The 26,722-nt window shown below is 35.3% G+C and overlaps 1 protein-coding gene across 1 annotated transcript in view; it reads left to right on the top strand.

Moving 5' to 3' along the window:
- AGBL4 (AGBL carboxypeptidase 4) overlaps window positions 1-26,722 on the top strand; it is a 1,345,014-nt gene that overhangs the window by 119,371 nt on the left and 1,198,921 nt on the right. Inside the window, exon 3 of the mRNA XM_062190079.1 lies at window positions 7,462-7,586. Coding sequence (XP_062046063.1) covers window positions 7,462-7,586 — 125 coding nt within the window. The remainder of the gene's footprint in view (window positions 1-7,461; window positions 7,587-26,722) is intronic.

Below are 26,722 nucleotides of genomic sequence, written 5' to 3'. Positions count from 1 at the left end.
CTGGGCCATCTGAAGCCAGGAGCCAGGAGTCCACACAAGTACAGAGGCCCAAGCACTTGGGCCATCTTCTACTGCTTTCCCAGGCCATAGCAGAGAGCTGGATTGGAAGTGGAGCAGCTGGGTCTCAAACCAGCAACCATATGGCATGCCTACACTGCAGGCAGTGGTTTTCCTGGCTATGCCACAGCACCATCCCTGCTTAGTTTACTTATTAGAAAGTTACATCTATGTTCGTATATGAAAATTTTTGATGTTTTTCCATAAATCATACTTTCATCAACTTTTTTGAAGAATATACATTTCCATGGATTTCAAACATATTATGTACCAGAATAAAGTTATCTTTTAATTTTATATACTTTTTGAAGTATGCTTGTATTTATTTGAAAATCTATCCCATTACTATAACAATTGATAGAGCATTTCAAGCACAGGTATTTGTAAGGACTGAGTTTATGCCAAAACTTTTCTGACTTAGGGTTTTTTTTTTTTTAATTTATAAAGTAAATGTGTAGCTGTAAGCTAATAACCAAATAATAATATATAATGAACTGCTCCCTTTTCAGTGCTTCCCTTATTAATTCTGTAATCTATTGGGATGTTGTAAACTCTCATTCAGATTAAGGAGCTCTTGTATAGGTATTTTTGTCAATGGGTGGTTGTTAAATCAGTGTTTTGGGGTGTGGGTGGAGGCCTGATAACTAGGACTTTTTATTTTATTTTATTTACTTATTTTTTACTTTTTATTTTATTTTATTTTAAACTTTTATTTAATGAATATAAATTTCCAGTGTACAACTTATGGATTACAGTGGCTTCCCCCTCCCATAACTTCCCTCCCACCCGCAACCCTCCCCTCTCCCGCTCCCTCTCCCCTTCCATTTGCATCAAGATTCATTTTCAATTCTCTTTATATACAGAAGATCAATTTAGTATAAAGATTTCAACAGTTTGCACCCACATAGAAACACAAAGTGAAACATACTGTTTGAGTACTAGTTATAGCATTAAATCAAAATGTACAGCACATTAAGGACAGAGATCCCACATGAGGAGCAAGTGCACAGTGGCTCCTGTTGTTGACCCAACAAATTGACACTCTAGTTTATGGCGCCAGTAACCATCCTAGGCTGTCGTCATGAGTTGCCAAGGCTATGGAAGCCTTCCAAGTTTGCCGACTCTGATCATATTTAGACAAGGTCATAAAAGACAGGGTGAGGATAGTAATCAATGATCCTAAGAGTGGCATTTACCAGGTTAGAACAATTATACAGCATTAAGTGGGGAAGAGGACCATCAGTACACACAGGTTGGGAGTAGAGCCATTGGTGGTAGAGTAGAGGTTATGATTACAAAGGAATGAGGCCGAAGTGGGCTAGACAGGGTCTAGAACAAAGGACAGAGTCATTATTAGAGGAGCTAAGAAAGGTGCTGTCTAAGCTAAAAGTAATTTTTCTGATTGAGAGGCAAATAGAACCTGACAGAAGGGGCTTGATAATAATCTGTTGGGCTTTAGGCCTTGTAAGTTAAGAGGCCCAGACCTATCTATCTCTTCACATGGGGTATATCCTAAGGGAGGTGTGAACCTCCTAGGGGAAGGCACTCTGTTGACTTTCTATTTTAAACTCTTGCTGCTGTCACTGTCTTTTAATTCCTGATATTAATTTTGCTAGCTCCCTATGTTTTCTGTTAACATTGCTTAAATTTGATATAAAAAAAAGAATATGGGGTGAATGCCCTTTGGGGATGCCATCATCCGTTTTGGAGTACCTGGTTTGAATTCCAGCTCTTCTGCTTCTGATCTAGCTTGCTGATAATATGCATCCTGGAAAGCATTAGATGATGGCTTAAAGTACTTAGGTCCTTGCCACAGATCTGGGAGACCTGGATTGAGTCTGGATTACCAGCTTTTCCTGGTGCAGGCCTGGATATTTTGGGCATTAGGGAGCAAACCAGTGGATGGAAGTCTAGAATGAAGCCTTTCAAAGAAAAGAAAATGAAAATAAATAAATAAATTTTTAAAATATTGAAAGTCTTTGAACAACTAACTCTCATTTTAAATTTCCTATGGAAAATCAAATATGTTTAACTTTTTCTGTCTTTCAAAAAATTTTAGCCTTGTCTGTTTCTGTTTTCTTGCTTCTGCTATCCTTTTTTTGTTTGAACTCCTAAATTTTTATCTTCTTGAAATAGAAACTTAGAAAATTGATTTTCAACCATATATACAAATAACTGAAATTCATTCATCGTTATTCATAAGTATGTACATGCATATACCAGTTTAGGTTTGAATTTAGACCATATAATGGATATAGTTGTATCCCACACATTTTCATTTTCACATATTGAACATAATTCAGTTTAAAATATTACTACTATAGTATAGTATATTATTTGTTCTTTGACATTTCTTGAGACTTTCTTCATGAAGCAATGATTATCACTTTTGAGATGTATACTATGTCTATGAAATGAATTTATTTTAGTTCTACTGACTGTTACATAGTTAAAACTAGATATATTTTTAAATATTGTTTTCGATCTTTTAAAAATATTTCATAGGTTTTATAATTGATAGTATTGATATAAAAGTTTCTCACAATTACTCTATGTTAATCTTTGTTTTTATTTTGTCAAATTTTATATTTTTAGTTATATATACTTTTAAGATTTTTATTTTCTTGGTGGATTTTACCTTTTTTACCATGAAATATTTCTGTTCATTTCTAAGAATGTTTCTTGTTTAAAAAGCTATCCTGTCTGATAAATGTTTAGATATATTAGCATTTTATCAATATTGATTTCCTGCTATAAATTTTCATCCTTTTATTTTCCATCTGCTGTATACTGGAGTGTAATATTGTATTTTAAGTAATATAAAGTTTATGTATGTTTAATGTTTATCTTTTCTTTCATAAATGATTTTATTGTATGTATTTAGTGTATACAAAATGATTTTTATATACTTATACAGAGTGAAATGGTTACCAAAGAAAGCATATTAACATATACACTATTGCATATAGTTACCTTTCTTTTGAGTGTTTATTTGTGATATAATCTTTTTTTTTTATTAAACTTTTATTTAATGAATATAAATTTCCAAAGTATAGCTTATGGGTTACAATGGCTTCCCCCCTCCCATAACTTCCCTCCCGCCCGCAACCCTCCCCCCTCCCGCTCCCTTTCCCCTTCCATTCATGTAAAGATTCATTTTCAATTCTCTTTGGATATAATCTTTTTAATTTTATTTATTTATTTAATTTTTTTGAGAGGCAGAGTGGACAGTGAGAGAGAGTGACAGAGAGAAAGGTCTTCCTTTGCCGTTGGTTCACCCTCCAATGGCTGCTGCGGCTGGCGCGCTGCGGCCAGTTCACCGTGCTGATCCAGAGGCAGTAGCCAGGTGCTTCTCCTGGTCTCCCATGGGGTGCAGGGCCCAAGGACTTGGGCCATCCTTCACTGCACTCCTGGGCCACAGCAGAGAGCTAGCCTGGAAGTGGGGCAACCGGGACAGAATCCGGCACCCCAACTGGGACTAAAACCCGGTGTGCCGGCGCCACAGGTGGAGGATTAGCCTAGTGAGCCGTGGCGCCGGACTGTGAAATAATCTTAAATCTACCCTTTTAGCAAATTTCCAGTATATAATACAATACTATAAACCTCATGTTATAATTTACATATCTAGACTTACTCATCCTACCTAACTTCAACTTTGTACTCTTTGATATTTATCACTGTATTTCCTCCTCTTATTCCTTACCCCTGGTCACTATGATTCTGTTTTGTTTTTGTGTATTTGGCTTTTAGTTTTTTAGACTCAATATGTGAATATTATTATTTTTCTTTCTGTATTTGGCTTATTTTACTTAGCTTAATATGTTCCAAATTAATCCATTTTATTTTTGTTATAGTGTTTAATCCATTTACATTTGATGGACTTTAGTGATATTTTTGAGTTTAACAGATACAGCTTACCTTTATTTTGTATTTGTTTTATACATTTTAGATTCTCCTCTATATTATTTTCTGCACTTTCTTTTAAATAGAAGGAAGTTGGATGATTTAGAGACATTTTTTGCTCATTTTAAATAGATGTTTTCTGAAAGTCATAAACTGATACTTAGTTAAGATATTTCAGATAATATGAGGGAATTAGTGTTCATACAAATACATATAGAAAGAATAATTTTCATAAAAATGACAAAGATGTTCAACCAAACAGTTACAGAATACCAAATACAAAGTATTTATTATTCTTTGAGAGAGTAAGCTTAATGAGCATAATGACAGTAACTGATTTATTAAATGCACAGTTGGATAACACATAACTTGGTTATTTTTGAATGAATGACTGAATAATTGAATAAATGAACTGGTTGTAGCTAAGGTATACTCTATAGAACAACTCAGTGTAGTAAGAAGTCTAATATCTTACCTTGTGCTTTAAACCATGAACTTAAAGAAGCGCTAATGATTTCTGATTTTCAGTTCACTCATCATTGGGTCATAGTGAGGTTTAATAATATAAAGGATGTCAAATATTCTTGAGAGTATAAATTTCTAGAGACATTTATTTATTGTCATTAGATAATATATGCTGTAGCAATTTTAAGACATATTATTCAACAAGACCTATTTACATTGTTCTAGTACTAAAAACAAAAATCTTTTCATCTGAATATTAAAATATACTTTTAATATTTAGTTCTTAGATTGTGAATTTTTAGGGTAAGAAATTGTACCCTTTTCTACTTATTTTTAGGAGAGTAATTTTAGTAAGTATTATATCCTTTATTATACCTCTCACCTTTGTTAAGTGGAGAACTCTAGAGGTTAAAAGCATGTTGCTTCAATTCAGATTTCAACTATAGCTTTCATTTGCTTCCTAGCTGTTTAACTTTTTTTTCTGTGCTTGGTTTTCTCACATGTAAATAGAGATAATAATAGTGCCTTCCTCATTGTTTTGAGAATAGGTTATTACAGTAGGGGGTCTTCAAAAGTTCATGGAAATTGTGTATTATGAAAAAAATCATTCATGGATTTCCAAATTTTTTTGTACCATAAAAAATCTCCTTTTTGAAAGAACAATCCTGCTTATTGTCTCATGTCCTAAACAAATCTGCATCCCACTCATTGGACTTTTTGAAAGGGAGGATAGAAGTATTATAAAAACAGGTACAACATACATTGAATCTCATATGTACTTAAATTTTTACTTAATTTACTGATTGACTCTGTGGATTCTTAGCTTCTGGTTTAAAAATGTAATTTGCACTTTGAGATAAAGGTTGATTTGTGGGTTGATTTGAACCTTTTGGGTTGTACCCCAGTAATCCTGCCTGTATACATAGAAATTTTTGCCTATAAAATAAAGGAACTGTGGCACTTCAATAAAAAAAAAAAACTTGCTTTTAATTTTATTCTTATATAAACTTTTTATAATGCCCTTATGTTATAATATTAGTATAGAAGTAAATATTCATGTTTCTATTTGTATGATCCTTAGTTTATAGTTAAGAAACCGGGTTGGAAAACTAAGTGAATTTTCCAAGCTAACTCAGTGAATGGCAGAATTAAAACTAACATGGATCTTCTGACTCCAAGGAGATTTAGTAAACATTTTTGGATGATAGTAAAATGACAATTTAATTGAGAAATCCCTTTGGGAATTCTGGGTACAATTGAAAGTGGAAAAATTAAGATGAAAATCTTTGGCCCTAATTATTTCATATTTGTTCTTTTATATCAATGGCAGTTTTTAAATATGTTTATATCTAACTGGAAGTAAGTGTTCCATTTCTGGAAGGAGGAATAAATCTATCTTCTCAGGCCAAATTTTCATAACATATGTAAACAATCTGAAATTCATTGATATGGTATGGGAGTAGGGATGGTTATCTCACTCTGTTGGATCACTGCCTGATCAATCCTTAAATCAGGCAGTCAATGTCACAGTTGAAATAACCTTAGAGGTTAAATAACTCAGTATTTTCATTTTGTGTGAGAAACCCTGAGAGGGTAAATAACCAGATTGAACTAGAATCTAGGTCTGCTGATTCCTAGGCTAGGACTTCATCCATTTACAACACAGTGTGCCTAGAAAAGCCAATGCATGCCAGTAAGTATCATAGGAAATAGTGGATGAATATGAGGCTAAAGTTCAATTTTGAGTGTTTGTTTTTTTTTTTTTTTTTTTTTTTTTTTTTAGAGCCAGACTCACTAGAGTTCATTTTAAAGCAAGATATTGCCTTACTCTTTAATACCATCATAATATCTAACAATCAACAATGGCTTTGATGTTGTCTGGTCATTTTGACACTTCTTTAGCTGTTGATTATCTGTTTGGGGAATTCACCAGATTCTTTATTTTTTTTCCTTAGATTTATTTTATTTACTTGAAAGGCAGAGTGAGAGAGAGAGAGAGAGAGAGAGAGGTGGACAGACAGACAAACTATCTACTGGTTGACTTCCCAAATATCCACAAGAGCCAGGGCTGGGACAGGCTGAAGCCAGGAGCCAGGAATTCTATAGAGGTCCCATTCTCAGGGTGGCATGGCTCAAGTACTTGGCCATCTTACACTGTTTTTCTTAGGAGCATTGGCAGGAAGCTGGATCAGAAGTGAAGTAGCTAGGACATGAACTGGTGCCCATATGGGATGCCAGTATTGCAGGTGGTGGCTTAACCTGCTGTACCACAGTGCTGGCCCCCACCAGATTGTTTAACAGTTTTATTGTATTCTGATATTAACATTTTGGGTAATTCACTGTTCATTAGAATATTGGAGAAAGGAGAGACAAAGAATGGATATGATACAAGCTTATATATATTTTTTCTGTAACTTAGTTCTGTTTGTGGAGAAAATAGAAATTAAGTTTCATGATTATGAATTGAATATTATTATTATTATGTAACCATTACTTCTAATTTTTTGCTTAAAACCTAACTCTACATATTCTTTAACAAGTTCTGATAGAAGTTTAACATATAACAAGGACAGTACAAACTGCAGAGCTCTGTTGTGAGAATTAAACAAAATCCAATATATTAGAGGTAGTTTGTTTAGCATAAAGCTCAATATAAAATACATAACATAATCATCCTCAGTTTTCTAACTGGGAAACTGAACTTTGAGTTCTTCTCTTGGTTTATTTAAGCACAGGATCCATCTAGCACCCCAATCTGTCAAAGACATTTGCAGCACAAAGGTTCTGGGTCAAAAGGGTGAAGTTGCATGTATCACAACTGGGACTAGCTTAAAGCCTTCCTACTCTAGGCTGCATTCGGCCCTTACACTGGGCTGCATGCAGAGCTGGAAGGAAGCCTTACAGGTTGTGAATACTTAACCTACCCGTACTAAATGGTGACGAATGCCACTATAAGAGCTCATAATAATTAAATGTACATACTATTGAGCTGCACAAACTTTTATTAAAGCACAGCTCTTTAATTTTTATTACCAGGTAACCTTGGCCGGGTGGACCAGGTCTCCGAGTTTGAATACGATCTCTTCATTAGGCCAGATACCTGTAATCCACGCTTCCGTGTCTGGTTCAACTTTACTGTTGAAAATGTGAGAGAATCACAGGTGAGGAAAATCATGGGGTATGTTAAGTGTGGTTTTGGTAAGAAGAATATGCTTTTGTTTTCTTTAAGGAAGATAAAAAATAATGGCAGAATTAGTAATATATTCTTGTTACCTATTACCGATGGTAGTTTTGTTTCAAGAGACAGAGGAATAGGTACACTTTGGTAACTTTTATTGTTTGATGTTATTAAATATAGAAACATTTTATCTGAGATGAAAGTGTTCTTTACTGATTGGAGTACTAGTATGATATGCCAGGTTTCCTTGGAGGACACCACAAGGAAATACTGGGAGTGACTTTTTTTATATAGTGTACTGTTCTATTTTTTAAATCCTTTAAAGACCTGTAAGAGATATTTCAGCCACAGGAAGAGCTTTTCTTTGACTGTACGGTAGGTGTTTATATCTTTTAACAATGTGATTCTTGTAACCGATGCTCTTTTACTTTTGTTTGGGCTGGTAGGAACTCAGAGCCAATTTATAGGCCTCTGGAAAACATTTTACTTGTGTTGCTGTGTATTAATTTTTCTTTTGTTTCAAATGAATTCAACTCCCTTTAATTGTGATTTCTTTAGCTACATTTTCTACCTGTATGTCTTTGTAATCCTTTTCAGATCATGTTTTAGATGAAAGTATTGATGAAAATAGCGAACAAAATATATATGCTTTGAGTTAACATTAATAAAAATTGTATCCTAAGAAAACAATGATTATTCTGTTATCTTGAGACAGTTGTTCATGGAAAACTCTGCATAAGCTCCATATTCATAGCGATAATACGATTCTTTTAGGTAGTCCTGTAAAGCAATATCTACCTTTTCTTCTCAGGTCACTTTTTTTCTTTTTTCTTTTTTTAGTATATTTAGGGAGAATATAAGGAGCTTGTTTATTTTTTTCTCTCGATTCAATCCATCCTGCTTGGACTTTTACCTGGTTGTTTGCTTCTGTCTGTTTCTCTTAGCTACGAAAGGTCGGATATCAGACGGTGGTCATTGTCTGAAGTTTAGGAACTGGAATCTCTCTTGACACAATACTGTTCCTGGCATGTTGGCTTCAGCAAAATAAGAGTGCAGGGATAGACACTTCACTACAGATAGTCTTAATTCTGTACACCACTACCACTCCAGGACTGAGTTCACAGGATGTTTACAGAAGTATTGGGGCTAACTTGAAGGAATAAAACATGGAGGACCCTAAACGTTGTTTAGTAAATTTGATTATCTCAGAATTTTAAGACAAAGGGGAGAAAAAAAAGAGTTAAACCTCATACAAAGAACCCCTCAAAGATAAACTGTTTATTGTTTTTTTTGCTGTCTTATAACAGAATTCTTATTTTCAGTTTTTCACAGTAATAATAATCATAGTCCTCTCCTTCGGCTTTAGGAAGACCTACCTGCCTGAAGGGATTGACCTTTCTGTTCCACAAAGACAGTCAATAGTCCTGAAAGTCTATTCCCAAAGTCTGTTACTGACTCTCGAGAGTTTAACTCACAGGAGGCATTCACCACGTATGTTAGACTAAATTTTGGCATTTCAAATCTGGGTCCCCCAAGGTTCTCTCTGTTACCATGAGGTAAACATAACAACCTGTCATTCTTCTGCTGATGTTACTTTCTTATGTTCGTAACTATGGTTATCATAGTCATACACCTCTGAAGAACAATTCTGGAACAGTTTAGTCAATTCTTATGAAGGAAAAAAACATATTTTCTTTTTTTTTTATTTTTTAAAAATTTATTTATTTGGGCCAGTGCTGTGGCTCACTTGGCTAATTCTCTGCCTGCGGCGTTGGCACCCTGGGTTCTAGTCCCGGTTGGGGTGCCGGAGTCTATCCCGGTTGCCCCTCTTCCAGGCCAGCTCTCTGCTGTGGCCCAGGAAGGCAGTGGAGGATGGCCCAAGTGCTTGGGCCCTGCACTTGCATGGGAGACCAGGAGAAGCACCTGGCTCCTGGCTTCAGATCACAGAGCGCTGGCCATTTGGGGGGTGAACCAACGGAAAAAGGAAGACCTTTCTCTCTCTCTCGCTCACTATCTAACTCTGCCCATCCAAAAAAAATATATATATATATTTATTTGATAGGTAGAGTTACAGACAGTGAGAGAAAGAGAGAGAAAGTTCTTTCTTCCGTTGGTTCTCTCCCCAAATGGCTGCTAAGGCCGGTGCTGCGCCCATCTAAAGCCAGGAGCCAGGTGCTTCTTTCTGGTCTCCCATGTGGGTGCAGGGACCCAAGCACTTGGGCCATCCTCCACTGCTTTCCCGGGCCACAGCAGAGAGCTGGATGGGAAGAGGATCAACTGGGACTAGAACTGGCACCCATATGGATGATGGTGCCCACAAGCAGAGGATTAACCTAGTGTGCCACAGCGCCGGCCCCTGGACGTATTTTCTTAAAAGTAGTATAAACTGCCATGTTTTCTAATCCATATAAGGGGTTTTGCTTTTCCTCTGCTTGTACAATATATGTACATCCTTTAGCTTGCTTACTGAATCCAGAAACCTAATAACATAAGAAATGGAGTTGATTACTTTTCAAACAACAGAATCATCTATTTTCTTTACATCTTTTGCTAAATAGAGACTTAACAGAAGATTAAAAATTATACTTTTTAAGCTTTGGTTTACATTAAATTCTTGACCTTGTTTTTTTGTTTGTTTTGTTTTGTTTCATTTTTGTTTTTCTGTCTTTCCTTTAGTGTCTATAAAGCTTGCATAGCTTATACAAGTCAGGAATAGAGTTGAAGTGTGAGATGACCAGAGAATTAGGAAAGAAGTGTTCCTTCAGTTATACCTTTGAGAGCAGTTGCTTATATATTTTTGAGTTTCTTGTTTGTTCTTCTAAAGTTATGTTCTTTTGGCTGTTTAAAATGTCTCTACTAAAGTCTTTACAATAGCTTTACATCTGAAAACTATATCTTGTCTATCAATGAAATAAGTAAAATAAATGTATTCCAAGGGGTTATTCTAATAAGAGAGTTGAGACTGTTAAATGGATGCTTATTTTTAAAGGTATTAGAATCAATATTTTCTTTGTAAATTCTGTCTTCATATCCACTGCTATCCTGCTTTTGTTACATTTGGAAGTCAAAAAATGTTTATCTGATTTCCTGGAGCCTGATACTTTATCAGCCTCTTTCTGTGGGCCATTGTCTCACCCACTATAATCACATTATATAGTTATGGAAATCTGTTTAAAGAAGGCATAAAGATCTACTGCAAAGATACAATATATATCCCTAGCTCACAGGATATTTGTTTTCATGGTTGTCTACATGAAAGAGAATAGTGTTACTATCAAGTTTGACTTGTAAGGTCTACTTTGATAATGTCTTCCTATAATCTTTTCCATCTTTCCAATTTCCATTAAAATGAGAGTTGTATGAATGTAATCTAGTCAAGAACCACATTTAGGGCTTGGTACTAGTAGACAAAAACAGTATTAGTTATCACAGGCTGACTCTGTTAAATGAATGTTAAAACTTGCAGTATTAAATATACTGTTTGTTTAAACAGGTTTAGCTTTTGGGTTATTTGCCTTGATTTTTTATAATGTGATCAAAGCCTTGAACATAGAAATGTATCCCAGAACTGTTAACCCCTAAAAGTAGTTTCTAAATAGTGTATTTACAAGAGTCCATGAAAATTAAATGTCCTGGTACCTTCATGGAAAAGTAAATTTCTCTCTGTAAAATTGATATTAAATATTCTTATGTGAGAATTTATTATTGATACACTTGTGTGATGTGAAAGCAAATCTTCCAATTTAAATACTTATGATAAAACCTCAGCCAATAAAAGGAAATAAAATTGTATTCCTGGACTATTTAAAATCTTTTACATTATTTGGCCGGCGCCGTGGCTCAACAGGCTAATCCTCCGCCTTGCGGCGCCGGCACACCGGGTTCTAGTCCCGGTCGGGGCACCGATCCTGTCCCGGTTGCCCCTCTTCCAGGCCAGCTCTCTGCTGTGGCCAGGGAGTGCAGTGGAGGATGGCCCAAGTGTCTGGGCTCTGCACCCCATGGGAGACCAGGATAAGCACCTGGCTCCTGCCATCGGAACAGCGCGGTGCGCCGGCCGCAGCGCGCTACCGCGGCGGCCATTAGAGGGTGAAGCAACGGCAAAGGAAGACCTTTCTCTCTGTCTCTCTCACTGTCCACTCTGCCTGTCAAAAAAATAAATAAATAAATAAATAAATAAAAATAAAAAAAAAATAAAATCTTTTACATTATTTTTATTTCTCTAAATTTATCCTTCTCATTTCTGATAAGGTAACCAATGCTCAATGTAGTAATTATGACAAATATGATTATTACAAACAGAAAAAGCTTGCACACATCATCTTACAAGCTGGAAACAAATATTGTTAAATTTTGGCATATTTATTTCTAGGCTTATTTTCTGCTTTATTTTTTAGAACATTATTAAATTTGTATCTTCTTAGAAAGAAGATATAAGCATTTACACAGTCAATTTCTTATCATTAAAAATTTGATAATGTGACTCTATAATAGCTATATGGCATTGGGCCAGGACCTTACTTTTGGGCATAAAGATTGTTTTCTATTATATATTGTTATAAATGGCAGTGTAGTGAACATTTTTATGTAGGAATGTTAGCCAAATTTTGTATTACTTTCTTGGCATAAATATACATGGGAAGAAACGATGAACAAAGAATATGAACATTTTGAAGACTTAACGTATATTTATAAATTGCTGTGAAGAAGGTTATACTATTTTGCTATCAGCAGTGAATGAGATTTCCTTCCTTGAATTTCTGGCTTTGTATTGTTTTATGAACTCACATGTTCATATATCCATAATAAACTATTTTTTTTCCTCACTTACTTGAAGCTTTGCCCAAATAAATGGGATATGATACAATGTCTCAGGCCTCTAGCCATAAAGAAATTAATTATATCCCCAGAATAACATGGGACAATAAAAAAGATCCATATATTATTTTGTCTTGTTTCTTTAATTCATAAATTCTGTTTTGCCTGGGTATCCTCTTAGGTATGTGAACAGGAGATAAAAACTAGAATTATTTTATAATAACAAAATATTTCTAAACCCTCCTGCCTTGGCAGGTCCGCACCAAATGATTTTACAGGCCCTCTATGGTCCACAAGCCAGATGTTCGCTACTCCTGTGTTACTATCTGTAAAGCAAAAGTGAGGATACCACTATGTAAGGATATTACCAAATTTAAATAATTCAATGTATGTAAAGTGACTTGCGTGGTATTTGCTAGATAATAGGAGCTCAATACGTGATGGCTATTGTTTTTTTTTATTTTTTTTATTTTCTTTTTTTAAAGATTTATTTATTTATTTGAAAGTCAGAGTTACACAGAGAGAGAAAGAGAGGCAGAAAGAGAGAGGTCTTCTTATCCGCTGGTTCACTCCCTAGTTGGCCACAATGGCCAGAGCTGCAGGGATCATAAGCCAGGAGCCAGGAGCTTCTTCCAGGTCTCCCATGTGGGTGCAGGTGCCCAAAGACTTGGGCCATCTTCCACTGCTTTCCCAGGCCATAGCAGAAAGCGGGATCGGAAGTGGAGCAGCCAGGACTCGAACAGGTGCCCATATGGGATACCAGCACTGCAGGTGGCGGCTTTATCAGCTATGCCACAGCATAGGCCCCTGTTTTTTTTGTTTTGTTTTGTTTTTTTTGTTTGTTTTTTGTTTTTTTAATACCACAATAGTAGTAGTGATAAGAACAGTAATAGGAACAGTGAGAAAAAAAGCTACCATCATGGCAAATTGCTGCTAGAAAACTCGTAATATCTTGCTTATTTTTACCTCCTCTTTCTCATCCTTTCAAAAATCTATGGCTATTATCATCTTCATCAGCAAGCAAAATGTAGCTGTTAAGAAAATGAACACTTTGTTAGGCATACATGTTTTCTAGGCCTAGCACTACTACTTGGAAAAATGACAGACCTTGGGTTATTAATCTATTTATCTATTTCTCAATTTCTATATGTATTTATGGGTTTAATAGTATTACTTAATAGAGCTAATGTAAGAATTACATCATATGATAATGCATGTAACGAATCTAATGTCTAGTACAAAAGCAGGGGTCTACAAATATAATCTATTAATAATTGCTTCTAGTACTACTTCTACAAAATACTCTAAGAACACAGGTTCTCATTTTCTCTGTCATTCAATTTTCATTTTTATAGCTTGTCGGAGGCCACCCGACAAACCACACGGAGACACGCAGCACTCAGTCAATTCATCACCACGTTTATTGCCTCATCGCGTTCCAAGCCAAAGTAGGGGGCCCGGCGATGAGGGACTGGAGGCAGTCTCCCTAAGGAAACCCTTCAGTCTTCAGCAGCGAGCACCAAGAAACACAAGGATATATACCCCAGGCCCCATACAGATAACATTCATTGTGTGCAATCATGCATAGCACAGGAACGAAACAAGTTTACAAGGTAGCAAAGATCAGGGTACAAGCTCTGCTGATAGAGCAAAGAACATCATACACCTTCATCAGAAGTCACATCCTGCCTGCAGGAATGTGTCTTGTGCCTTCAGAACACCAAGCACAGGAAACAGGATTAGATAAGGGACGGCCTCAGCCTGCTGCATCTCATGTCGGGCCATGGCCACTAGCCCCAACAATAGCTAACATTATTATATGATATTAGTTCATTTAACCATTAAAACAATCCTTGGGGATAAATAGTATTTTTAATGGATTTGTTTTATTTATTTGAAAGGCAGAGAGAGACAGAGATAACAGTGTTTTTTATTCATACTATTTGTTGAATTCTTTACTTAGTGTGGAGTTAATCTTATGAGTATAAAGTAAAAAAAAAATAAATCTTTATAAACATTAACAGAGGTAATAGGAGAGAGGATCTAAGAAGGGTGGGAACATGGGTGGGAGAGATAGTAGGGTGGGAAGTATCACAATTTTCCTATAGATGTATATACGAAATGAAATGCATGAAATTTGTATACCTTAAACATTTAAAAAGAAGATTATTTTTGTCACTTTGGCAATAAAATGTATACTGAGCGGAAAAAAAAGAAAAGTATTTCATCTGCTGGTTCTCTCCCCAGATGGCCACAACAGCCAGGGCTTTCAGGCTCAAAAACTGAGCTAAATAAATTTCTTTTCTTTATAAAGTACCCTGGTATTTTGTTATGTTCACAGAAAAAATCATATGAAGGTGCTTTAGAAAGTTCATGGGAAAATGGAATTAAAAGATTATTTTGTTTATTTTGTTGCAAAAATTTTGAAATCCATGCATGTTTTTCTGAATATGTATTTTCCATAGACATTTACAGATCCCTTGTACAATATTATATTGATGGTTGATAGTAAATGTCTATAAAACATCAAAGCAGTGTTTATTATACAGGTACATATATTTATTCTTAACTTTAGTAACCTCATTTGTTGAATATGTTTGGGCACATTTAATTTAGGGTGGTCTATGTAAGATCTAGCATAAGTTAAGCATATTTCTGAGTCATGGGACCAAAAGTTTTCTGTTTAGATAATATTCAGAAGATAGGATACTATTGAATATGTGAAGTTGTATAGAAAACTTAAAGATTTGGCATATCAACCATAATATTTCAATTTTAGCATAAATGACACAAACATGAATGTATTTTTCATCCTTTGAAGGTGACTTTTATTTTATAGAGATAAATTTGAGTTTCTGAGAATTCATAATAAGCCTAGGATTATAGCAATGATATACATATAATAATTGCTTTTCTTTCTTTTTTTTAAAGATGGTGATATTTAACCATCTGTTCACTACTATGAGGGTTTCATTGCTTTTTTTAAAAAGATTTATTTATTTGATAGAGTTATACAGAGAGAGAAGCAGAGGCAGAGAGAGAGAGAGAGAGAGAGAGTCAGTCTTCTATCTGCTGGTTCACTCCTTAGTTGGCCACAATGGCTGAAGCTGTGCCGATCTAAAGCCAGGAGTCAGGAGTTTCTTACAGGTGTCCCACGCAGGTGCAGGGCCCAAGGATTTGAGCCATGTTTCACTGCTTTCCCAGGCCATAGCAGAGAGCTGGATTGGAAGTGGAACAGCCTGGACACGACCTGGTGCCCATATGGGATGCCAGCACTGCAGGTGACTGCTTTACCCACTATGCCACAGTACTGGCCCCTGCTTTTATATCTTTGCAATGTTTATATATTTGCTCATGGTATCTATTATACCATATTCTATTATAATAATTTAAAATGAGAGTTGAAATGCAAACTTAGCTGACATTCAATTTTGTAGTATTTATTAAATACACATTTAATTATTTTATTACTCATGCATCACTTTCATATTGCTAAACTCAGTGGACATATTGTACCCAGTATCTTAACTATCTTGCGTTTGATACTATTTTTATATAACTTTTAAAAATTCTGTTACATTAGTTTTCATGATATCCTCTTCTGATTCCACTTGTATCTGTCTGCTTATTTTTTTCTGATTTTCCTTCATGGGCTTGTTTTCTCCAAACTTCTTAAATATTTATACTGTGATTTGATATCTTTTGATTCAATCTTATATCTTTTAATTATTTTCTTTTTTCTCAATTGTTTTCCTACTTGAAAATATCTCCTGTATTAAATATCTGTTGACTATCACCACTGAATATCCTGAGAGTATCTCAAACTCACCATTTATAAAAATTAGCTGTTTATCTTGCCCTCTAAATTTGCCTTTTCTCTTCCTTCCATTTTTTATTGAATGGCACTACTATCAATGCAGGCATTCAGACAGAAACATGGGGATTATCTTACACTACTGCCTTCAGGATGCATATATAACAATAGTAACTGTGCTAATGTCACCATGTTGATGTAACCACCATTTATTGATCATTTTTGCTGTAGCATTACTGTGCTAAATGTTTTATATCCAGCCCCCCAAACAACCCTGGGAGGTTGGTAGTATTATTTTCACTTTATAGGTAACAAAATCAAATTTGTTCCATGATTTTAGTACTTTTAAAATTATTTCCTGAATTCATGTATGGCTTTGTATCTCTGCTGCAACCATTCAGTTAGATGTGTTGACATTTGTTTCCTAGATTTTGTCAGTTCTCTTCCAGCATGTTGTTTTATCCAGAATCTCATTTTGTTTAAGTCCATTCTTCCTATTGGAGCTGGAGTATTCAATATAAAGTGAAGACTTGACCTTGACACTGTGCTGATAAATCCTTTAGGTAGATAGCTATTACCTTTAGGGTAAAGTCTAAGCTTCTTTGCCTAATATAGGCTACTTTTCACAATCTGGTCCCTTGACTTAAATACTTTTTGGCCTTCTTGCAGTTCCCTGCAGAGACCATGTTGTTTCTCACCTTTTTTCATTTTACTATCTCTGTCCTGTAATGTTCTTCCAACATCTCCTTGTTTGGATTAAGATCCATCGCGGAGTTGGACTGCCAACATTGGTACTCAATTGTGTGACTCTGGACAAGTTATTTTTGTTATTTTATATTCTTCATATATCAGTTCCCTACTTAACTTGAGATAATACAGATGCCTTTCAACTTATGATGAAACATGTACAGGCAAAACCATTGAAAATAGAAAATAATTTAAGTAAAATGCATTTAATACACTTAATCTACTGAATATCATAGTTTAGCAAAACAGTACGCATAGAGTATTGATTATTTACCCTTGTGATGATATGGCTGACTGGGAGGTACAGCTCAGTGCTGCTTCCTGCATCAGGGGGAAGTATTGTAATGTATATTGCTGGCCTGGGAAAAGGTCAAATCAAAATTTGAAGTGTGGCTTCTACTTGATGTATATCACTTTTGCACCATCATAAAGTAGAAAAAGTCTAAATAGAACTGTCACTAAATTGGGGACCATTTGTATATACTAATGCATGGAAAGTTCTCCATAAATGTTATTTTGTTGTCCTTAGATTAAATATTTTTGTATGTATCTCAGACACTGTTATAGACACTCAGACATAAAAATTTAATAAGACCAAAAAATTCCTTCTGTTTTGCAGAGGCTTATGTTCTATTATGAGAAAAAAGATAAAGTAAAATAGAAATAAGCAAATAAGATATTTTTACAAATTGGCAAGTATTGTTAGTTTGTTTATCCAATTAAGAGATTTTTAGAGATGTTTCCAGTTTTTAAAATTATGAATTAACCTGCTATAAATATTTGTGTGCTTTTTTTGTAATCGTTTGTGAATGCAAGTGTTTATTTCTCTTGGGTAAGTAATTGGGAGGAAGATTGCTTATTCATATTCTTTGTATATGAATATACTTAACTTTTTAAAAAAGATTTGTTTACTTACTTGAAAGTCAGAGTTACACAGAGAGAGAAGGAGAGGAAGAAAGAGAGAGAGAGAGGTCTTCCATCTGCTGGTTCACTCCCCAGAAGGCCACAATGGCCAGAGCTGTGCCAATCTGAAGTAAGGAGCCAGTAGCTTCTTCCAGGTCTCCTGTGTGAGTTCAGGGGCCCAAGGACTTGGGCTATCTTGTACTGCTTTTCCCAGGCCGCAGCAGAGAGCTGGATTGGAAGTGGAGCAGCCGGGACTTGAACCGGTGCCCATATGGGATGCTGGCACTGCAGGTGGTGGCTTTATCCGCCATGCCACAGTGCCAGCCCTCATTATACGTAACTGTATAAATAACTGCAAAGCTGTTTTCCAGAGCTGCTGTATCAGTTTGCAATTATATCAGTAACATACCAGAGTCCTATTTACTGCATGTCCTTGCCAGCACTTGGTTTTATTAGTATTTTATTTTTGTTTTAGCCATGTTGATAGTTGGTCAATCATATCTCTGTGGAATTATTTTGCATTTTCTTCATATATGACTAATAATTTTGGCCATCTTTTCTTATATGTATTTACTACATGGAAATATTCATTCTTTGGTGAAATAGCTGCTTAAAATTTTTGTAAATGTGTAAAGCTGGGTAGTCTGTTTTCTTATTATTGAGTTTTAAAAATTCCCTGTATATTCTAGATAAAAGTCATTTTAAATGTGTTTTGAAAATGGGTATTTGTGTTTTCATTCCCTTGAAATTATCTTTTACAATGAGTTTATAATTTTGATTAAGTCCTGTTTATCAGTGATTTTCTTCTGTGAATAATGCTTTTGATATTATTTCTAGCATAATTTCTTCATCTGAACATCAGAAAGCATGCACCTGCTTTTTTACTAACAGCTTCCTGGTTTTATGTTTGGATCTTTGGTCCATTTTGAAGTTCTATTTATGTATAGTATAAACTATACATTCAGGTTTTGTTGTTTATATATAGATGTCCAGTGATTTCAATACCATTTGTTGAAAAGGCCATCTATGCAGAAGACCATCTTTATCAAATTGTTTTTTTTTTTAATCTTTGCTTAAAATCAGTTGATCCTATGTGTGTGAGTCTATTTCTGAACTTTATATTCTGTTCCATTGAACGGTAAGTTCATATATCTTTTTCCAACTCCACACTACTTTGATTTCTATAGATTTATTGAAAATCTTGAAATGAGATGGTATAGATTTTCCATTTTCAAAATTGTTTTTCTTTTTCATGTAAGTTTCAGAAAAAGCTTGTTGATTTGTACAAACAATTCTGCTTTCCTGATGGAATTTTGATTGGCATTGTGTTGAATCTTTAGATACTTAGAGAAAATTACATCTTGATATGCTAGTACTGTTTCTTCTAATCCATTAGTCCTGCACATTTGTCCATTTATTGACATTTCATAGCTTTCATTTTAGTTTTTTCAGCATCCAGGTGTTAAATATCTTTTGTTTGATTTATGCCTATTTCTTGTCCTTTTGATACTGTTGTAGATGACATTATTTAAAAAAATTTTAATTACTAATTGTTCATTGCTGGTATATGATAATGCATTATGGTCTTATATTCTTCAACCTTGCTAAATTCCTTACTTCTAGTAGCTTATTTGTCAACTTAAAGTGTTCTACACTATCAACTATGTTCTCTAGGAATAGAGATCATTTATATCTGTATGCTTTTTTAGTTCTTGTTGTTAAATGATAAGCAAGAGTCTATTCAGGGCTATTGCATTTGGTGTCCAGACTGCTACAACAGGAGAAGGAGCTTAGGCTCAACTCCAAATACAATAGACAGGTGGGGAAATTTAGCCAACAAGCAGAGAGAGAAATTCAGTGGATGGGAAATTACTAAGGGGGGATCAATAGTAGGAGGACTCTTCATAAACTGCTTCAATTGAAGTCTTGCTGAAGGAAATCTGGGGTGACCATATATCAGGTGTGGAAAGATTCTGTCCCAAATGACTTAGAAGGATTCTTTTTTTTTGTATTTTATTTCAAAACATTGTATTTATTTATTTAAATTTTAGATTACCATGTAATACTTGCACAGATTTAGAAGTACAGTTCAACTTTTCAATATACATACATAACTTCAAACAACCATACTAGGCAATCAGCTTTCCATTTTCTTTTCTTTACATTTGGAACCTACCAAACGCCCTCTCATCCAGTTCTTTAGATAGGATATTTTACATAATCATTATCTACAGTCACTCTCTTGTGCTGTAAAATACCAGAACCCATTGCATTCAACCTTCTGTGTTTTGGTACTCATTATCCAACCTCCTTCCAGTTCCTTTACCCTCCCAGTTTCTAGTAATCACTCTTAAATTTGTATCAAATATATAATTATTACTATTATTTTTTACATCCACATATGAGAGAGAACATGCGGTTTTTATCTTTCTGTGTCTAGCTTATTTCACTTAACATAATAATCTCCAATTTTATAGATTTTGCTGCAAATGTCAGAATTTCATTCTTTTTATGACAGAATAATATTCCATTCTGTATACTTATACCTTTTCTTTATCTAGTCATCTGTTATTGGCACCTATATTGATTACATATCTTAATTATTGTGAATAGGGCCACGATGAACATGAAGTGCAGTTATGTTATTCATATACTGATTTCACTTCCTTAGGATATATACCTAGAAATGGGATATCTTAGTCATATGGTAGATATATTTTCTAGTTTTTGAGTCACCTCCGTAATGTTCTCCATAATGTCTGACTGATTTATATTTCCATATAAGAATTCCCTTTTCTCTACATCCATGACAACATTTTTTATTTTCTTAAAAATATTTTGGTATAGCAATTCTAACTAGAGTGAGGTGATACCTTGTTGTGGTTTTGATTTATATTCTTTGATAGCTAGTGATATTGAGAAGTTTTTCATGTACTATTGGCCATTTGCATTTCTTCTTTTCATAAATATACTCAAATATTTTACCCATTTTTAATTGGATTGGTTTTGTTTTTGATATTCTGTATGTTCATTCTTTATCAGATGAATAATTTTGCAAATATTTTCTCCCATTAACTTGGTTGTCTCTTCACTCTGTTGATGTTTCCTTTGCTATGCAGATGCTTCTAAACTTGATATAATCCCATTTGACTAATTTTGCCTGTGATTTTGGGGTTTTATCCAAAAAGTCATTGCCTGTGCTAATCTCTTGAAGTATTTCCTCTATATTTTCTCCTGATGCTGTTATAATTTCAGGTATTAAATTTATTTATTTATTTAAAGATTTATTTATTTATTTGAAAGGCAGAGTTACACAGAGGCAGAGGCAGAGAGAGAAAGATCTTCCATCTGCTGGTTCATTCCCCAGATGTCTGCAATGGCTGGAGCTGAGTTGATCCTAAGCCAGGATCCAGGAGCCACACTAGTGCAGGGGCCCATGGACTTGGGCCATCTTTTTCTGCTTTCCCAGGCCATAGCAGTGAGTTCGATCGGAAGTGGAGCTGCTGGGACTTGAACAAGCACCCATATGGGATGCAGGCACTGCAGGCAGTGACTTTACGCACTATGCCACAGTGCTAGCTCCCTGGATCAAAATTACTTTTACTGTTTGAATGTATGTCTTTTTTTCCTGTTTTATGCTTTGTATATGTTTGTGTATGTGATCTGATGTAAAGTTTAATTCCAATATTTTCCTATTCATTTTGTTTTTGATAGATCTATGCATTGCTGAGAGTATACTACTGTGGGCCCCTAGTATTATTTTATTAGTTGGTTTCACAGTCAGGTATGTTACTATTTGCTTTTTATATTTGATGCTGTGAAGTTGGGTGCATATATGTTTACAGTTGTTTCCTCTTGATCATTAATCAACCTTTATTTTTTTACTGTATAATGAGCTTCTTTTTTATTTTATTTATTCTATTTTGGTTTTTATTTTTATTTATTGTTTATTGTCTTTGATTTAAAGTCTATTTTAATAATGTAAATACAACTACCTCTGTTCTCTTTTGGTTTTCATTGACATGCAATGTCTTTTCCATCTCTGTGTTTTTGAGTCAAATCATGAAGTGTGTCTCTTACAGGCAGCAAAAGTTAGGTCTTTTTTTTTTTATTAAATTGATTGAGCCACTCTATTTTTTTTATTTTAAAATGTAATTCATTTAAATTCAAGGTAATTATTGATTAGGAAGAATTATCATCTTGTTAATTTTGCTTATTTTATGGTCCTGTTGTGTAGCCTTTATTCCTTTTAGTTAAACAATTTTATTTAAAAAAATTTTGTTATTGATTCAATCTCTGTATTGTTTATTGGTCTATTAGGCTTTCTATGTCTTTATGACTCAATTTTGATAAATTTTATATGTCCAGAATTCTATTGTTTCTTCTAGATTTTTCAATTTGTTGCATATGGCTGTTTATAATAATTCCTGATGATTTTTATTTCCATGGTATCTGTTCTAACAAATAATTTTTATCTTGATTTTATTGATTCAAGTTGTCTCTTTTGGTTATTTGGGCCAATGGTTTATTAGTTTTATTTATTTTTTCAAAGACCCTTCCAACAAAGAAAAACCCAGGAATGGGCGGCTTCACTGCTGAGTTCTAACAAACTTTTAAACAAGTAATCCCAATCATCAGACACTGATGGGCCAGGACATAAGGCTCAGCCATTCTCTGTCATTTCCCGAAAGAGATAAAATTTATAATGTATTCCTTTCCTTTGAAACTCAGTTGGATCTCACACCCTAGTGCCTTCATACCCCACCCTGCATTCTTTTCCAGGTTCCCATGGCCTTGCCAATTCTTGGAATTCCGGTCCCCCTGCTGCCCCCTACCCCTACCACCAGCCTTAGACCTCCTTAAAAAGGCCTGACCCCTGGGAGTCGAGGCCTTCTGCCACATGCTCCATCGTGTACACTCAGGCAATTGGTCACCCACCTCTGCAGATTTATTTTCTCTGAATAGCTTTGTTCTGGCTGTAAATTCATACACTGCCTCTTCTCTATTCTACAGCTCTTTTCCTAACATTTTGGTGCCCCTTGTGAGGAGGCACCAATCTGCAACCCTTTTCCTAACAGAAACTACACAAAACAATTGAAAGGGAGGGAATCCTCCTAAATTCCTTTATGAGGCCAGCATCACCTTACTTGCCTTATTAAGATGTCCCTTCTTGATGGTCATTGGATGTCCCACTCATAGAAGATGGCATCCCCTTCAGTGACCAACTATGCAAGTCACTGGCTATGTCTGGCTTGCTGCTGCATGATCATTCCATCCTTGATGCGCCACAGCATCTCTCTTCTTTCTTAGAGTTTCCACTACAGACTTCTCTCCAACCGTCTCTTGGGAATGCAGTCCATTCCCCTTTCTTCTCTTTCTTCCTATGGTCAAAATCAGCACATGTTTTCCCTATTCAGCCATCTTGGCTCTCTCAGATACATTATGTGTTGATTTTTGTGTGAGGTGAGGATGGGGTCAATCTTCTGCATATGGATATCTAGTTTTTCTAGCACCATTTATTGCCTTTTGTTACAGATCAGCTGGCTCTCTCTGCTGTGGCCTGGGAGAGCAGCAGACGATGGCCCAAGTGCTTGGGCCCCTGCAACCGCATGGAAGACCAGGAGGAAGCACCTGGTCCTGGCTTTGGATCGGCGCAGCGCACAGGCCATAGTGGCCATTTGGAGAGTGAACCACCAGAGGGAAGACCTTTCTCTCTGTCTCTCTCTTTCACTGTCTAACTCTGCCTGTCAAATAAAAAAAAAAAAGGAAAAAAAGATCAGCTTGTTCCACATTGATTAATTTTAGGGAAGTCTAGTCTATCATTGTTCAATATTTCTGTTTTAATACCAGTACCATGCTGTTGTGGAAATAGTCACTTGAAATTGGATATAGTGAAGCCTCCAAAATAGTTTCTTTTGTTTAAGGTTATTTTGACTTTTGATATCTTTTGTAGTATATAAAGATGTTGAGTGGTTTTTTTTTTTTTTGCTAGTTCTGTGAAGAATGTCATTGATACTTTGATGAGAAGTGCGATCTGTAAAATGTCTTATATAATATGGACATTTTAACAATATTAAATCTATTCCATGAATATAAGATCTTTTTTTAAAAAAAGAGATTTATTCATTTATTTGAAAGGCAGAATTACAGACAGGCCGAGGCCAAGGCCAAGGCCGAGAGAAAGAGAGAGAGACCTTCCATCTCCTGGTTTACTCCCCAAATGGCCACAACAGTTGGAACTGAGCTGGTCCAAAGCCAGGAGCCAGGAACCTCTTCTGGATCTCCCACGTGGATGCAGGGTCCCAAGCACTTGTGCCATCTTGTGGTGTTTCCCAGGCACATTAAGGGAGCTGGACTGGAAGTAAGGGAGCTGGACTGGAAGTGGAGTCTCCTGTACTCCAACTAGTGCCCACATGGAATGCTGGCATCATAAAAAGTGGCTTTACCCACTATGCCACAGTGCCAGTCTCAAGAGGTCATTCTATTTTTTGTATATCTTCTTCAATTTCTTTTTTTTTATCAGTGTTTTGTGATTTTTGTTGTAGAGATCTTTTATATACTTAGTTAAATTTATTCCAAAGTATTTTATTTTTGCTATTGGTAATGGGATTGCTTTTATGTATATTTTTTCCTCGTTGAGTTCATTCTTGATGTATTTACATGCTTCTGATTTTTGTGTGTTCATTTTGTATTTTATAGATTCGCCGAATTCATTGATTGGTCTAGTAGTTTCCTGATGAAGTCTTCAGGTTTCTTTCTATACAAATCATATCATCTATCTAAAGGGATAATTTGACATCCTCCTCTTCTATATGTGTGCTTTTTCTTTCTGTTGCCTAATGGCTCTGGTTAAAAATTTCTGTAGTGTAATGATTAAGAGCCATGACAGTGAACATCCTTGTCTGATTCCATATCATAGAGGAAACACTCAGCTTTTTATCATTCAATATGATGTTGATTCTAAATTTCTCACCTGCAGCCTAAATTGTATTGAACAGTGTTCTATCTATACCTAATTTGTTAAAGGATTTTTTTAAAATCATGAATGGATATTGAATTTTGTTGAAGGCTTTTCTGCATCTATAAAGATGATCATATGCTCTTAAATCCTTCATTCTGTTGATGTGATATATTAGGTTAATTGATTTACATATGTTGAACCATCCCAGTGTCTCTGGGGTAAATCTCAGTTGATCATCCTTTTTATATGTTGTTAGATTTGATTTTCTAGTATTTTTTTGAGGATTTCTTCATCTTTGTGAATCAAGGATATCAGCCTATAGTTTTTTTCTTGTTATTATCATCTTATCTGGTTTTGTACTTAAGGTAATACTGGCCTTATGAATGAGTTTGAGAAAAGTCTTTCCATTTCAGTTTTTTGGTATAGTTTGAGAATGAATGTTAGTTCTTCCTTAAAAATTTGATAGAGTCTGGTGTTGTGGTATAGTGGGCTTCTCTGCCCATGATGCCAAAATCTCATATGAGCACTGTTTCAAGTCCTGGTCGTTCCTCTTCCAAGCTAGGTACTGCAAATGTGCCTATGAAAGCAGAGGAGTATGAATCAAGTGGTTGGGCCCCTGCCATCCATGTGGGAGACCCAGATGGAATTTCTGGCTTCTGGCTTTAGCCTGGCCCAGACCTGGCTGTTGTGGCCATTTGGGGAGTGAACCAGTGGATGGAAGATCTGTCCCGCTGTCTCTCCCTTTATCTGTAACTCTGCCTTTTGAATAAATAAATAAAGAAATATTTTTTAAAATATAAAGATAATTGGAAATGAAAAAAAAAACTGGTGTTAAATTGGAAATGGCATAGAAAATTAATTAATTTTTTTAAAAAAATATTATGTAGGATCTCTGCCTTTAATGTGCTGTACACTCTTATTTAATGCTATAACTAGTACTCCAACAGTATTTTTTTCACTTTGTGTTGCTATATGGGGGCAAACTGTTGAAATCGTTACCTAATTTATACTAAACTGATCTTTTGTATATAAAGAGAATTGAAAATGAATCATGATGTGATTGGAAGGGGAGAGGGAGCGGGAAAGGGGAGGGTTGTGGGTGGGAGGGAAGTTTTGGGAGGGGGAAGCCATTGTAACCCATGAGCTGTACTTTGGTAATTTATATTCATTAAATAAAAGTTTAATAAAAAAAAGTTTTGATAGAATTCAGCAGTTAAGCCATCTGCTCATGGGCTTTTATTTGTTGGGAGACTTTTGATTTCTGATTCAATCTGTTACTGATTATTGATCTGTTTGTGTTTTCTGTCTTCCTGGTTCAGTTTTTATATGTTATATTTATCCATTAATATATACATTTCTTTTAGGTTTTCTAATTTATTGCCCTATGGTATTCATAGTAGTCCCTCTTCATGTTTTGTATTTCTATGATATCAGTTATAATATCCCCTTCATCTCTGATTTTATTTATGTAAACATTCTCTTGGAACTTTGGGGCTTGTCTGAAACCCAGGCCAAGCTTGTAGGTAGAGGCCACAGAAGCTGTGCCAGCATTAGTTGGAGACTATCTGAGGGGATAGTCTGGAGACCAGGTATACAGGTGCTGGGCCGAGAATAGTAAATGAAGACCACGTGGTGCTGGGGCAAACCTCAAGCCTGGGGTTATCAGAGATAGCTCAGTGAAGGGAGCAGTTCTGATGTTGGGGCTGATTGTTTCAACCTGGACAGCAAGTCCACAACAGGCCTGTAAACTGCGGCTGTGTGATTGCACTTGTTAGGTGATTGTGCTAGAGCATTCCCAGAAGTTTGTCCTTAGGTACTGGCCTGGAGTCTGAGGAGGTCAAGGCATTCCCCACGCTGAGTTTTACTGAATCAGGCCCGA

Source organism: Lepus europaeus, chromosome 5 (assembly GCF_033115175.1).
Source record: "Lepus europaeus isolate LE1 chromosome 5, mLepTim1.pri, whole genome shotgun sequence".
Lineage (NCBI taxonomy): Eukaryota > Metazoa > Chordata > Mammalia > Lagomorpha > Leporidae > Lepus > Lepus europaeus.
This window is presented reverse-complemented; position numbering and strand designations above follow the sequence as displayed.